Source organism: Phyllostomus discolor, chromosome 1, assembly GCF_004126475.2.
Source record: "Phyllostomus discolor isolate MPI-MPIP mPhyDis1 chromosome 1, mPhyDis1.pri.v3, whole genome shotgun sequence".
In the NCBI taxonomy this organism is placed as follows: Eukaryota; Metazoa; Chordata; class Mammalia; order Chiroptera; family Phyllostomidae; genus Phyllostomus; species Phyllostomus discolor.
In genome coordinates, this window is record NC_040903.2 from 53750684 (window position 1) to 53767379 (window position 16696).

The window sequence follows — 16696 nt, forward strand, 5'->3', positions numbered from 1 at the left end:
TCTTTTTTAAAATAATTACAATTAGCCCTGGCCAGTGGCTCAGTTAGTTGAAGCATTGCCCCATACACTAGAAGGTTGTAGGTTTGATCCCAGTCAGGGTACATACCTAGGTTGTGGGTGTGATCCCAGTAGGGGCGTGTATGGGAGGCATCCAGTCCCCCATATATTTCTCTCTCACATCAGTGTGTCTGTCTGTCTGTCTCTCTCAAAAAATAATAAACATACCCTTGGATGAGGATGAAAACAAAGAGGAATAATTACAATTGAAATATGTTAAAGTTCAAAATCAGGTTTTATTGATTTAAAAGCCCCTTTTTCTGCAAAATATGACATTTTAATGATTAATTTATATGCCATACTTGTAAGTGACATTTGTTTGGTTTTTAAAAATAAATATAAAGATCCCCGGAGAATCCTATCAAATTATACTTGACCTTTTCTCCTCAGGCCAGCAGTTCAAAGGTAAGAAGCATTTCCCTCCTCCTTAATGAGCATAGATGCCATTGTTTTTTGTTTTTTGGTTTTTTCTTCTATGCTATAAAATACATTGCTCAGGCTATGCTAGCTGAGTATTGGAGAGATGAAACTCAACTTCAAGTTTTCCCTAAACTGACAAACCTCCAAATGACCTTTCTTTAGGGACCTGTCTTAACTGAAATGAAATTGTACTTCATCTCTGTATCTGAAGTTCCTCCCAGCCTTTTCTGTAATTTGTTGATTCTGCCTTTCCCCATTAGTGGCTTCTCTTTTCTTTTAGAATGAAGGCTACAATTTTTAATGAGGACTACAAGATCTTGCATGCTGTGGCTCTTAACTGCTTCTCCAGCCTCACCTCTTGGTCCTAATCTTTCTGGCTTGTTTTCCTCAGACTACACTGCACTCTTACCCTATCCATTCCTCAAAGGAGCCTGCTTTTCAGCTCAAGATCCTTGTACTGTCATTCCTCTGCCCACTGAAAAATTTTTCTCCCACATCTTTTTGTCTGATTAACTTCTCTTTATTCATTGGAGCTCAGTTGAAACTATGCTTCCTCAGAGAATTTTATTTAAATCTAGATTTGGTCAGGTTTCCTTGTAATACTCTTCATATCATTTAATGATATGATACTTGATTACATAAGATTGAGTAACTCTTCGTTTCTTATGGAATAGAGGAGCCTCGAACCCTCTATTAATAACCTATATTCCCCACTAGACAAAGAAAAGCTCATTAGAGAAGGAACAGCATCACCCCAATACCTATTGCACTGCCAGGTAGTAGGTGTCTATTAAATGTTTGTTGTTTGAATGAATAAATGAAACCTTTAAAGCTTTTTAAAACATAAACTTTGTTACTTTTTTATTTTATGAAATTATAATGTTTATTAGGATACTTCCAATTGCTTAGTCAGAGGCAAGGATTTCCACAGATGCCAAATTTTACTTTTCTCACTCCTTCTCCATTTCTTAACCTTGTCAGGTCATCCATGAATCGTATCACCTGTTGTACACATTTCCCTCTGACATTGCTCAGGTAGTTCCCTTGTCTCCAGTGTCTAGACTGATGTCAGCATGATTTGTAAAGAATTACTGTATGGATATAAGGTGCTTTTACTGCCATACTCTTTATCAGCCCATCTAGAAAAAGAGCGGAAACCTCTTTTTAACTTACTTTAAATATAGGTAATAATTTATAATAAGACCTTTTATAAATTATTTCTATTTTTGTAAAAGGGAATTTCTAGGTAATCTTAGAACTAGGACTTCATAAATCTTCTATATAGAGGTACAAAGGACTGTTTGCAAATTATTTTTCCATGCATTAGCCATTTTCTGAAGAGTTTTGAAAGCAACTAGACCATCCTAGACTCACGATACCCTCTGATGGCCATCACAGGGAAGTGCCTCACCAGTGTTTCTTCTTTTTCATTCTTTGTGTAACTTCAAGTGGAAAAACAAAACAAAACAATGAATAGCTCTGTTCATTCTACTTGAGGCCAGCCTGTTTCCACACAGCCACTCCTTTCCCATGGAATGGGGAATGCTGGGAAACGTGCCCCATCCATGCCGTCAGCCCTTCCTCGCTGAGGCTTCTGCCCTTCTTTGCTGAGGCTTCTGCCCTCCTCGACTTCTCCTCCCTGCCTCTTCCTTTGCTCTGTGTTCTCCTTTTGCCCTGGTTCCACCTAGTTGTTCCTGTCTTTCCCACTCTTACCCAGTTAATACAAGGAGATTTTCCCCCTCTTTTTTTGTGAGTTAAAATATGGTTGGTATAAAGCCTTTAGTGGTAAGAAAAAGGAAGCTACAAATTTAAAAAGATGAAAATGATATAATACTCGGCATTAGCTATTGATGTCATCTTAAAATCTCTGAAGATTGCCAGTCTACCTCTTTAAACTTTTTTTAATCAAAACTGTATTAAAATGTAATTTACATACCATGCAGTTCACCCATTTAAAGTGTATATACTTCAGTTGTTTTCAGTACATTCAGATACGTGCAGCCATCATCGTAGTCAACTTTATTTTCATCATCTCAGAAAGAGACCCTGTCTGTACGCAGCCTTAAGTAACCAGTCGTCTTCTTTCTGACTCACTAGATTTGTCTGTACTGGACATTTCATGTGAATAGAATCTCATAAAACATCTTTTTTGATAGGCCTTCACATATTTTCATCTGACCTCTTCTAATCAAACCAGATTTAAAACTCCATTTCTTAATATAAATTTTGAACATGTTCATTTTTATTTCATTTCTAGTTTTAAAATGCATTGTTATTTTTCATAGTTCTGCACATCATTTTTGGAAATGGCAGTATATACATTTTAAAAAGTTAGTATTTCTACAGTATGACTACAGTGTGGACTGAATATGATTTTACGGGCTGATACAGAACCTAATCTCTTTGTCCCAGTGTACATATTAGAATATGCATTTTAAAGTTCTAAATTACTGAATACTGAATAAAATTTTAGAATATACAGTTTGGAAACTTGAACTTTTCAACCTGTATTCCCAGTTATGGTATTAGAGCAAAAGACATTTTCAACATTTCTTTAAGAATAAAGTATTAATGGAAAGAATTTTTCCATTGCATAATACTATTTTAAAGGATTTTAAAAACATAATTTGAATATCTAATGTTTTAATAACACTGGTTTCAATTTTTTTATTAAAGTGAAATTCATGTGACAACATTAAACATTAACCATCTTAAACTGCACAGATCAGTAACATTTCACATATTTGCAGTGCATGGCCATCCCGTCTACCTGGTTTCAGACGTTCTCCCCCTTGGGGGAACTCACACACCCAAGCAGCCAGTGTACATCTGTTTCCACCTCCCCCTCCCTCTCCTGCCAGCAGCCACTGGTTTGCCCACTGGTTTGCCCACTGGTTTGCCTTCTATTTCTGTGGATTTACCTGTTCTGGCAGCTGCTGGCTGTTCTTCAACACTGTGTCATTGTGCAAGTTTACTTTTTCTGTATTACAAGAATCTTAGTATTAAACAATTATGATATGATTAACTGAACATAAGGATTTTGAAGAACTGTATTGATTTTTTAAAAAATCATCACCCAAGATATGTTTATTGATTTGAGAGAGAAACATTGATGGGTTACCTCCTATACATGCCCCAACTGGGGATCAAACTCGCAACTTAGGTATGTGCCCTGACTGGTGATCAAACACACAACCTTTCAGTGTGTGAGACAATGCTCCAGCCAATAGACCCACTCAGCCAGAACTAGACAGTATTGATTTTGGTACACAATATTTGTTAGCTGAAATTGGGAAATGCCTATTTACTAAATGAATACAACGTTGATTAGTTTCTGGAGCCTGCAAAGTGATTATGAACCTGTGGAAGTTTTCTCAAATTACTTAACATAACTGACATTATATTATTTCTTACCTTACTAGAATAGGATAGTCTTATTACAATCTTTTTGGTTAAAATTTAACCACATTTCGCTAATCCTTAATAAAACATTTGCTTTTTTATGAAGTTTTGAATATCAACCATATTTAGACTAAGATATCTTCATTTATGAAAATGAGCAACTTTTTACTGGATTAAAGATATTTTTATGAAGTTATTTTAGTAATCAACACAAAAACATTAGTTAATTTTTTATTATGTTCAGTATAGAAAGTACAACAGATAGTTTGAAATAAACTTCTAATTTTTTCCCACAAATCTCTCACCTGTGTAACCAAACCTGTATTATTCATCTATACCCACTTGGTTTTTTTTTTTTTGTCACATTCAGAATCTTCAGTGTTTGAAAGTTAAAGCTTATATTTCTTTCTTGTGATAGCGCTGCTAATCTGTTGGTCTATTACTGCAACAAATATGTATTGAACTACAATGTCAGATGCTGTACTAGGCACTGGTCTTAACACTGATTAATATAATAGATGTGGTCCCAGCGTACAACCTAATGGAGTAGACAGTGAATAAATAATAGATGCGTAGTTGTACTTTGCATTAAATGCCATGAAAACACAAACTGGAGGCAGTACTAAATAATGGGAGAGGTAGAGGAGCTCCTGCTTACAAATGGTCAGGGAAAGCTTCTCTTAAAAGGTGTTATTGAAGCTGAGGTATGACCATCTACCCAGTTTGCTCAAGCTTGGGAGTTTCTTTCAGATCTTCCTTCTCACCCTCACATTCAGTTCCTGCCCATCTGTCTTCTAAACCTCACTCAAATTTGGGCCCTCTTCACTCTCTCACTGTCGTTGCCCTAGCTCAGGTCTTCAGCATCTCTTAGGAAATTAGTACAGTAGCATAGTATTCTAGTAGGTCCCAGTTTGCTACCCTTTCTTACTTTATTTTTTCCACTGCCTCATTACTTACTCACCCAATAAACTTTAAGTCCCTCACTATGATGTTCTCTCTCTAGCTTTTGTGCCTTTGTATTGTCTGTTTTTTGTTTGGTTTTGTTTTTTCATCTCCTATTTCCATCTAGCTAACTCTTACTCCTTAGCTCAAGTGTCAGCTTTCCTTCTCTCCCAGGTTGTATTAGATACATCTTTCTCATAGCACTTAATCACATTGTATGGTAATCATTTTTGTATTTGCACATTTTGGATATGCCAGGGGTTTTTTTTAAAGATTTTATTTTTAGAGAGAAGGGAAGGAAGGGAGAAAAGGGGGGAGTGAAACATCAGTGTGTGGTTGCCTCTTGTGTGCCCCCTACTGGGGACCTGGCCTGCAACCCAGGCATGTGCCCTGAATGAGAATCAAACCAGCAACAATTTGGTTTGCAGGCCTGCGCTTAATTCACTGAGCTACACCAGCCAGGGCGTAGGTTTTATTTTTACCTTATGTTCAAGTTAGAGTGCTTAATACTTCTTGGGTCTTGATCCCTGTGAGAATTTTGTGAAAGTTTTGGACCTTTTCCTTTAATGAGGCATATACATACACAATTTAGTACCAGTTTCAGTCCACCTGGTGATTGAGGTAAGAATCCCTGATTTAAAGTCTCTCTCTCATCCTTAGGCTTAGGCTGTTTGTCATTGTGGCTGTCCCTCTACATCGTGAGACCTGTATTTCCTTTCTGCCTCTGCTTTGTTGCCCTAAGAGTTTCAGTTTGGGCATTGTTATAGGCTTGGTTCCTATTTCTCTCCACTTCCAGTTCCAGTGCTCACATAACCAGTCTCCATCCTCTCAGATTAATGTTGTTACTTAGTTCCTACATCATTGAAAGTTTTTATTTTTCCTCCTTTCCTCCCTGCTTTGGATAGTAAATGGAGGAATGTTCTTAATGAACATCTTGTGCATACTTAAGACTGTGTACTCGATGTTTTTCTCGAGAGACAGCAAAAAGCTCTTACAAAATGTATCAGACTTGCATATCTAAGGAAATCTAACCTTGCTTTATGAAAAAATTATAGAAAAACTTCATGTGAGTATTTCCCAGGTTCTCAATATACCAGAAATGTGCATCAGCACCAGTATGTCCACTTTGTTTATAGATGTGAATTTTCATCAGACAGGCAAAAGTTTTAAGCATTGTTTTTAGACATTAAAATATTTAATATTAGGTTTATCTTTCATGCAAGAAAAATAATTCATTTGTTGTAATGAAAGTACATGGAGAAAATAGCTGGGGTATGAATTAAATAGAAATAAATTCTGAATTGGGAATAATCTTTTCTGTATGTATATATTATGTGTTTCAGTTGAAATAAAATTTACTTTATCATGTACATACAATGCTTCCTAATGTGGGTGATTACTATAGGCACAATGATTTGGATTAAATTCATTTGAAAATATAGGAAGCTGAAACAATGAGAAAGTCCTTCTTTAGTTCCACCAGGAAGAATTTTAAGATAACATTTAATTTGAACATAGTGACTTTTGCCTTTACAGGGTTTGATGGTAAAGCTCTGTCACTGTTTTTGACATCAACTGACTAACATATCTCATTTTTTTCCAGAGCCCAATTTACCATCTGATAGTGTGTTTAGTGAAACACATACTCAATTTGTTATGCCATATTAAGGCCAGTTGTATGCACAGTACCATTACTTTTTAATAGTTTATTAAATACATAACTACATTTGTTCTACTTTTTGCATTCTCACAAAGTGGGATAGTAATTTAAATAATTTTCAGACTATATTGTTGTGACATAACAGCAAAATAAATAATTCATTGTTTGTGGTATTTATCGTAACATTGTATTACTTTCTTTGAACAGGAAGTCATTTTTTCCCCGGTGCTGACTTGTAGCATTTATATGGAAATCTAAGTTGATAGCAAAATACCTTATGGCTGCTATGACTTGAGAAGAGGAAGCTTTTAGTTATAGAATTACTGAAACTATATACAAGGAAATTTCCTTATATTAGGAAATTATATTCTAAAAAAGAACTAAGCACATTACATTACATATTAATCTTTTAAGCCTATTTTTAGAGTATCAGATCATTTTGATTCAGTTGTATGTAAGGATTTGGACTTCATTGTCTATGTGAATGATGTATATATCCAGTATAATTCTGTTCCATAGGGTCAAGAGAAATATGGATTATTAAATGTAACGAAAATTACAGAAAATGGAAAAAAGGTTCGGTAAGTATATAAATCATAAATGTTCTGACAATGTTTCATCTGATTGCAATAAATAAAAACTGGATATAATTATATTCTAGTAGAAATGTTTAAAAAGGTTCATAAGAATTTCAAATAATATATTTTCTAATATAGTGTGTGTAGGATTGTTATGAAATGTATGAAAACTTTTGTCTCGACATATGAAGGTGAAATTAAATTCAGAGGTAAAAAAAACAGAGGATTCTGACCAAAGAATTAACTTTGTTGATGATTACTATAGGCACGATTTGGATTAAATTCATTTGAATATATAGGAAGCTGAAGCAATGAGAAAGTGCTTCTTTAGTTCCACCAGGAAGAATTTTAAGATAACATTTAATTTGAGCCTAGTGACTTTTGTCTTTACAGGGTTTGATGATAAAGTTCTGTCACTATTTTTGACATCAACTGACAATTTTTTTCAATAAGTAATAAATGCACATGACAAAAACCAAAGGTATGCACAATACCTAATTAAAACCTAGTCACCTAGCAATCTGATGAAATACAATGTTTTCCTCCAGAGATAGGATATGTATATTTGTATGTGCATGGATTAATTTTTCAAACACAATTTTTGACAGTTTATCTTGGAAATGGTTCATTCATTGTATGTAGAGTTGCCACATTGTTTGTAACTGCTGCTTCACAGTTCATTTAACTTAGTTATTTGCAAAAATGTAATTATGCCTCTCTGTTGGTAGACATTTAGGATGTTTACTTTTTCTTTCTTTCTTTCTTTTTTTTTTTTTTTTTTTTTTTTTTTGCTATTACTAAGAAAACTGTACCTAGTATCTTGGCATAGTTTATTTTGCAGGAATGTAACTAGGCCTATAAAGTAAATTTTACCAAAGTAGAATTGCTAAGCCGTATGTGGTGCTCATTTCCATAGAGCGTTCCAAATTTTTCTCTGAAGCATTGAATCAGTCCCTACCCCCAGTAGCAATGGACTTCTCCACACCTTCGTCAGTTTAGTATGTTGTCAGATTCTTTGATTTTTGCTAATAGAGATTAGAGAGAAAATGGTATTTTCGTTTGCCTTTGTGTAGGGGGTATAGAGTGTTGTAAGCTGTTTGTATTTCTTTTGTTGTTGAATTGTCAGCTCATACCCTTTGTCTATTTTTCTATTGGATTGTTAGGTTTTTTTGGTAAATTTTTCTGTAAGATTTTACAATCAAAATGCTTAAGAAAGTTTTAAAAATCTAATGTAGTTGAGCTTTCAAATCTATGTGGATGAGCAATCAAACCTGTGCTTTGATTGAACTGTCTTTGTCAGATTTTAGTACTTAGAAGTTTTAAATGCTCTGAATTAGCTTTACAAATACTGCAATTATCTATTCCTTAAACTGTTCTTTAGTAGAATTCACCTGTAAATCAGGTCTTTATTTTTCTCTTTCTCTTTTGAATGGATATACTGCAGATAATTCTTTGGCCACTTTGTCTTTATCGTTTTAACTGTGGTAATTTTAGGTTTTCTCCCTCTTTTGGAATACCTTTGGTGGTTTATGTTTTCCTAAGAATATCATCCATTTCATTATCTTCACATTTATTTACATAGAGTTGAGCAAAATAGGCTTTGAATTTCCAGTATATTAGTGGTTCACATATATTATGGTCTGAGGACTTCTTTAAACTAAATTAATTAATTTAATTCACTAAATTAATGAATTAAAAATCATTAATTACTGCAAAAGCCTTTTGTTCATATAGTTTACAGATCTATATATACTATGAGAAAGTAAAGCAGAAATTTTCAGGGTATTTGTTAACTCTTTTAAAACTAATGATCTGTTACATGTTAAAATGGATAACATTTTTATGAAGAAAAACCTATTTTCTAATGAAAAAAACAATTTATATGAGAAGGATAGCCTTGTTTTACATTTTCACAAATTTTTAAAATCTGTCTTAATGGAAGGAGATAGCTAGATTCTAATCTCTGCCTGCAGCTAATTTGTTGTGATATATGATTTTGGTTGAAATATATGAATAAAATCCTCCCTTAAACAGATAAAGTTGGAAAAGGGAGAAATATTTTAATAGCCCTCTGAGATAATTGTGCATATTTTTTCTGCTGCACTGAAACTCCACAAATGTAGTTGCAGTGAAGAATCTAAAAAACCGACAGTGAAATTTTCAGACTCAGTTACATTAAAATCCATAGGTTTGTGTTGCGCTTTGAACGAATCTTTACCCATGCATAAATTTGTAGCATCTTGTAGGTCTTTTGGAAAGGAACAGTTTACAAAGTTTGCTGATTGTAAATGTTGACACATTTTATTTTATAAGATCAAAGAATCACAAATCAGAAATATCGTCAGAAAAGCCACTATTAGAAAATTGTCAACCTTAACAGTTGCAGATAATGCCAACCTTTCTGTAATTTACTTTCTTTTTGTAACCTTTAACTTTTACTTGTCCACAAAATTTATTATGTGCCATTGAGTTAGCTCTGACTCCTGGCCACTGAGGATGAATGAGTGACATCCATTATGTCCTGTACTCAACCACCCTGCTCAGTTCCTATAGACTCAACACCTGTGATTTCTTTTATGGAGTCAATTCATGTCATATTTGGTCTTTCTCATTTACTGCTGCCTTGTAATTTTTCCAGCATTATTATATTTCCCAAAGAACCCTGCCTTCTCATGATGTGCTTGAAGTAAGAGTTTCACTTTTTTGATTTTGCCTCCAGCAGTGTTTCAGGCTTAATTTGCTCTGGGACCCACTTCTTGCTCTTTCCAGCAATCCATGGTGTTCTGAGAGCTCCTCTTCAACACCATGTTTCAAGTGCATCCATTTTTTTCCCTTTCATCCTTCTTCACTGTCCAACTTTTGCATCTGTCCTAGTAATTAGGAATACCAGGATGTGGATGATCTTAGCCTTGGTCTCTAATGACACATCCTTGCTCTTAGTGATCTTCCCTAATTCTTCCGTTGCTGCCCTTCTGAGTGTCAGCCTTCTCTGCATTTCTAGACTGCATTCTTCATTTGAATTGATGAGTGAACCAAGGTAAGCAAAATCTTTAACAATTTTAGTGTCTTCGTTGTCTATGTTAAAATTGTATTTCTTCCACAGTCATGATTTTTGTCTTAATGTTCAAACACAGTCATGCTTTGGCGCTTTCTTCTTTCACTTTCATCAGAAGTTGTTTCATATCATTGCTGCTTTCCATCAGTAAGGTGGTGTCATCTGCATATCTTAACTTATTGATATCTTATGTTACTGATATTTCTTCTACCAGTTTTCACTCCCCCTCCTTCTTGAGTCTAGCCTAGTTTTTTGTATGATGTGTTGTACATACAAATTAAACAAATAGGGAAATAAAATGTACCCTTGTCTGACACCTTTTCTTGTAGGAAACCATTCTGTCCTGACATTTATCTTCCTGTCCACGGTAAAGGTTATGCATCAGGACAGTCCAGTACTGAGGCACACACCCATTTATTTCAGAGCAACCCAGAGCTTTTCATGATCCATGCAAAGGATCTGTAAAATGTAAACCAATCTTCTTCTGAAATTCACTGTGGCACTCCAGTGTCCAGTGAATACTAGCAACTACATCTTGAGTGTCTTTTTCCCTGAATCCACTTAAACATCTAACATGTCAAAAAACACTGTTATTTATTGTCTTTGAAATGAAAGAGTTTTATTTTTGAGATCTGTGTTTATTTTTGAGATAATATCTGTTTGCCAGATAATCAAGTCTAAATAACCATAGTGTGTCTATTAGTCTTTTTTTGAGCAAAAAATTTGCATCCCATGAAAAAAATGTGACTAATTCTGTTTGTAACACATTCACACAAAGTGCTTCAGTTCTTGAGGCAACTGTTGTTAATTCAGTGTTCAAATTTCAACATTTATTCTCACATATATGTGTATATGTATTACTTCTGTAGTTTTTGAAAATTAAACTGAAGTTTATTTTAAATGGAAATACATATTAGCATTTTTAAAATGATCCAGAAAAGTTAAAAACAACACTTATCAAAGATAGATGGAGCAAAAGCAGGAATAGGGAACTTAATACCAGGCAAGTTCAATTCAGGGTAAAAGCATTAAGCATCACAAAGAGGAGTACTTAAAGTGATAAAGCACTGTGAATAAATCTGGGAATATTAAACATTAAGACTAGCCATTCAACAAATGCATGAACAACCATAAGCAAAAAGAACTGTAAATAACAAGAAAAATAAAGAGAAACTTGGTAGTAGTTCATTTTTTCTGAATTAAAATTTTTCCTCCTTTCCTCATTTTATTGAGAAATAATTGCCATTTATCACTGTATAAATTTAAGGCATACAGCATAATGGTTTGTTTTACATATATTGTGAAGTGATTGCCTCAGTAGGTTCAGCTAATACCCATCTTTTCATATAGATAAAATAAAAAGGAAGAAAGAGAAAATTGTCTCCTTGTGATGAGAACTCACAGGATTTGCGCTCTCAACAACTTTCCTGTATGTCATAAAGCAGTGTTAGCTGTAATCGTCACGCTGCACATCACATGCCTCATACTTACTTATGTTCTAACTGAAGTTTGTACCTTTTGACAACATGTTCCTTTGACTTCCCCTCCCCTCCGCTTTTTTTCCCATGAGGTTTTATTTTGTTTTGAAGATTCCACATACAAGTGAAATCATAACAGTATTTGTCTTTCTGTGTCTGACATATTTCACTTAGCATATGCCTTCAAGTTCTATTCATGTCACAAATGGCAGGATTTCCTTGTTTTTTGTTTTTGGGTTTTTTTAAATGGCTGAATAATATGCTATTATATGTATATATACCACAACTTCTTTACTCATTCATCTATCAGTCAGCCCTTAGGTTGATTCCTTGTCTGGGCTATTGTCAGTAATGTTACTATGAATTTGGGGGTGCAAATATCTTTCCAAGTTAGTGTCTTTATTTCATTTGAATATATTCCCAACAGTGGAATTGCTAGCTCATGAAGTTCTATACTTAATTTTTTGAGAAACTTCCATACTGTTTTCCATAGTGGCTGTACCAGTTTATAATCCCACCAGCAGTGCATAAGGTTTCTCTTTCTCCACATCACTCGTTATCTCTTCTCTTTTTGATGATGACTGTTCTAACAGGTATGAGGTGATATCTCATTGCAGTTTAATTTGCTGTAGTGATTTGAGCATCTTTTCATGTGCCTATTAGCCTTTCCTATGCCTTCTTTCAAGAAACACCTGTTCAGATTTTTCACGCATTTTTCAATTGGCTTATTTGATTTTTCGTTCTTCAGTTGTATGAGTTCTTCATGTATTTTGGATATTAACCCCTTATGAGATTTATGGTTTGCAAATTTTTCCCCCATTTCATAGGTTGTTTTTCACTTTGTTGATAGTTTCTTTCACTGTGCAGAGCTTTTTAGTTTGATGTAGTCCCACTGGTTTATTTTTTATTCTGTGTTTGTGCTTTAAGTGTCATATTTTAAAAAGTATTACCAAGACTTATGTCAAGGAGTTTTATTCTGTGTTCTTGTCTAGGAGTTTCATGGTTTCAGGTCATACATTCAGGTCTTTAATCCATTTGGAGTTAACTTTTGTTGAGTGGTTTAAGATGTGGGTCCCATTTCATTATTTTAAGTGTGAATATCCAGGTATCCCAACACCACTTACTGAAAAGATTGTATTTTTCCATTGAGTATTCTTGTGAAATATTATTTGACTGAGTAGTAATAAGCTTTATTTTTTCTTAATAAACTTGAAGTTTAGATATGAAAAGTAATAAAATAATAATGTAGGTCTAATCAATAGATACCAAATTCTGCATTCTGAAAATTGAGAATAAACCTTTTTGTTTGAGTGCCTAGAGAGTTTTCAAAAACTGGCCACATGTTTGGCTGTAAGGTAAGCATTAGGAAATTCCTGTAGTGGACATATTTGATATCAATTTTGGTCTGCCAGCAATTGACTTCCCTTAAAGGGCAAACATTGGTAACCTTTGGAGTGTGGATTGAATGAAAATAAATGGGATTTTCCTTTATATATTTTTATATTCAGAGTGCTGGAGGATTAGTACCATGTAAGAATAGTTAGGTATATAGTTATTCTGATAACTTATATCTGATTAATTTCATTTGTTTGGGCACCTTTATGGTTAGGTTGGGACAATAAATTATTAATGTCCAGTAAGCTTATATCCCCAGTAAAAACAATGAGAATGTCAGTAGTGACTGTGAATTGTGGACAACCTTGATAACCACTAGCCTTTAATTTTTAAAGTTTAGTTGGAAAAACTGGGGAGTTGAACTTTCACTGGTCATTTTTGTAATTACAGAAAGAACTGGTTGTCTTCTTGGGCCGTCTTGCAGGGTTCATCTTTACTCTTTACCAAAACTCAAGGAAGTAGCACAAGTTGGGTAAGTATTTCTTTTCTTTGGAGGCTTTATATTGCAATACACTTAAATTATGTGGATGTTATTTATTGTTCCTGAAGTTCATGAAGTATTCCATAGTCCTAGCTATAGCTTGTGTGAAAATAAAACTAAATGAAAAGATGAAAAACTGCCATTTGCAAAAATATGATTAGATCTTGAGAATATTATGCTAAGTGAAGTAAGTCTGATGGAAAAAGTCAAGAAACATATGATTTCATTCATATGTGGGATATAAAAGAGAAAGCAGCAATCAAACAAGCCAAATGAACAAAACCTCATAGCTACAAGCAGCAGCATAGTAGCTACCAGAGACGAAGGGAGGTGGGAGGAGGTAGGAGAGGGTATAGGGAGCCAAATATATGGTGATGGAAGGAGACTTGACTTTGTGTGGGTGGTGAACACACAATGCAACATACAGATGATATATAATAGAATTGTATACTTGAAACCTATATAATATTATTAACCAGTGTCACACCAATAAATTTAATAAATTAAAGAAAAACTAAATGAAGTTTTCTTAGTAAAAGATGCATTTTGACTCATCAGAGTAATAAGAGGGCTAATTAGAAAAGTCTAGTTAGTAGTTGTTATATATTAAAATCAACAAATTCTGTTTTATCCATTGAATTGAAAGATGGGCCTACTGTTTAGACGTGATAAAACAAATAAATTTCTTGATCCATTTTCAGGGTGTTAAAGCTATAGTGATTTGAGCATCTTTAAGCATCACGATAATGTTTGTGACTTTGCTATTTGAGATACTTAGTCAGAAAATAAGCAGACTGTCAAACTCCACCTGAACTATGATCTGACCCCTGGATACTAGTGATTGATTCAGGTGCTCATGTCTATATGTAATATCAGCCAGCTTTTACAAAGAAAAAGAAATGTCACCATTACTTGTAGGATTTTGGAGCTTTTTGTGTATTTGAGTGTTTACTACTATTACTCCTCAGTGATTTGTAGTACAAATACTAAAAATTATAAGTGGTGACACTTATAATTATGCTATTATGATAGCTAACACTTTTTGAATGCTTAACATGTATTAGGTATAATTAAGTGCAACTTGAGAAACACAGTTTAAAATTCAGTGACCTAGCCAATGTTGAAATTGTAGAATTCTTAATGAAATTTTACCTTTAGGGGTTTACTATTTGAATTTTTGCCTTTATATGAAATTTTATTACTATGTTGTTAATAATACATGAGGTCTGTCCAAAAGGTATCCAGCCATGTAATATGAAAAATAGAGATATTTGTTGAAGAAGATACAAGAAACATTGTACATAGGACAGTAACACCTCAGTCCCCTTCAAAGTAGGCACTTGGGGACCTCACACAGTTCTCCCAGTTGCCATCAGCTACCCTGTTATATTTTCCTGAATCTCCTCGACTATCTGAAATCTCTTCCCTTTCAAAGTTTATTTTAGTTCTAGGAAAGCCAGAAGTCACAGAGTGCCAAATCTGGGCTATAGTGGGGCTGAGTCACTTGGGTGATAGGATGTTTCACCAATAAACTCTGCACAATACATGATATGTGAGCGGGCATGTTGTTGTGATGAAGCTGCCAATCACCAGTTGCCCATAGCTGCGGCCTTCTGAATCATCCAGATAGTTTCCACAAAGGAGTATTCAAGTTTAACGCACAATTTGATACAGATTTGTTGCTTTACTTGCTCAGCCATTTTGAATGCAATGGCCACACAGTACACATGCTCACTCAACAGCATCTACTCTCCCCACTGACGAGTACAGTGAGGTCATCACTGTTCACACATGTACATTCTAACCCACTCTCCTTGGTGGCCAGGTTACATCTATGTCACGCAAACTGTTCTTGTTATATTAACAGTGGCTGGACTTTTTCTGGACAGACATCATCTAATAATCACCCTGCCTAATGTGGCTCAGTTGGTTGGAGCATCATTCTGTAAACTGAGAGGTCATGGGTTTGATTCCTGGTCAAGGCACATGCCTAGGTTGTGGGTTCAGTCCGTTTGGGGCATGTAAGAGAAACAACCAATGTTTCTCATATTGATGTTTCTCTCCCTCTTCCCTGCCTCTCTAAATATCAGTGAGTGATATTTATCATATAAGACAAAAATTTAGAGTGACATTATATCACTCTAAATATGAGTGAGTATGTCTCATGGGTGAGGATTAAAATAATAAATAATAATTTCAGATCAATATAATTAAATAAAATATAGTTACACTGTGTTTTGTAGTCTCAATAAAAGCTAACCAGATTTGGAATACGGTAAAATGGTTGGTTATGCAGTCAATTCCTAATTTTTATTTTATGGTAAGTATAAAAATCTCAGACTGCCTAGCTTTTTTCTTCCTATATATAACACATATTAAGGGAATGAAAACTAATTTAAATGGCCCAAGTAAAAGCAAATAAGTTTATTCAAATAAAAAGTGTGTGTGTATAATGTATTTAGGCATGTACAACATTCATAAGTATTAAAAATTGATTTAATATGCAGGATGTTTCTGTTTTGTAGCTATTTTTGTTAATCTCTGCTTAATTCCTTCTGTGTTTCTTCATGTAAAAATCAGCAAATACAATATATATCTTACATTTCTTATAAACAAAAGCTGTCACAATTATGTATAGTTTTGTATTTTGCTTCTTTTTTCTCTTAGTAGTTTATATTGGAAATCATTCCACTCAGCTCATAATAATCTTCAATCTTGTATAGGGTTAAATAACATTATACTATGCAGATGTTTCATAATTTGTTCTAAGGGTGGACACTTAGGTTGTTTCCTAATTTTTATGTTACAGGATGCCAATTAAGATGCTTCTTTATTAACTCTAATAATGATTGTACAAAAGAGATTTCAAAGAATCCTAACTTTGTTTCTCTGCTCAGACCAGTTAAATCTATTGTAGGTAAAATGTAACCTCTTACCTGAGGATGAGATGCTAATGCTGTCACATAAGACAAAAATCACCTATACCTATAGTAAAAATTGCCCTTGCATTTCTCTTTGGAGAATACTGTGTTAGAACTCAGTCTCTAGCAAAGCTCATTTTTTCCTTTAATTTTGGAAGAGGCAGGTTTTCCTTTAGTTGAGTTTGCATGGTTTATGTTAGGGGTCATGTTATAGAAGAATGGTTCTTTAAAAATTAGATTTACCCAGTGCAAAAACCTAAACCAAGATCTACATGAGGAAGTAGTTGGTTCAAATTTTATACGCACT

At 34.2% G+C, this 16696-nt stretch overlaps 1 protein-coding gene across 5 annotated transcripts in view; it reads left to right on the forward strand.

The window, feature by feature from the left end:
• ARHGAP12 (Rho GTPase activating protein 12) overlaps positions 1–16696 on the forward strand; it is a 121111-nt gene that overhangs the window by 86530 nt on the left and 17885 nt on the right. For all 5 annotated transcript variants that reach the window (XM_028505596.2, XM_028505592.2, XM_028505593.2 and 2 more), the window contains 2 exons: positions 7001–7062; positions 13378–13459. In XM_028505596.2, the coding sequence (XP_028361397.1) occupies positions 7001–7062; positions 13378–13459 (144 nt within the window). The remainder of the gene's footprint in view (positions 1–7000; positions 7063–13377; positions 13460–16696) is intronic.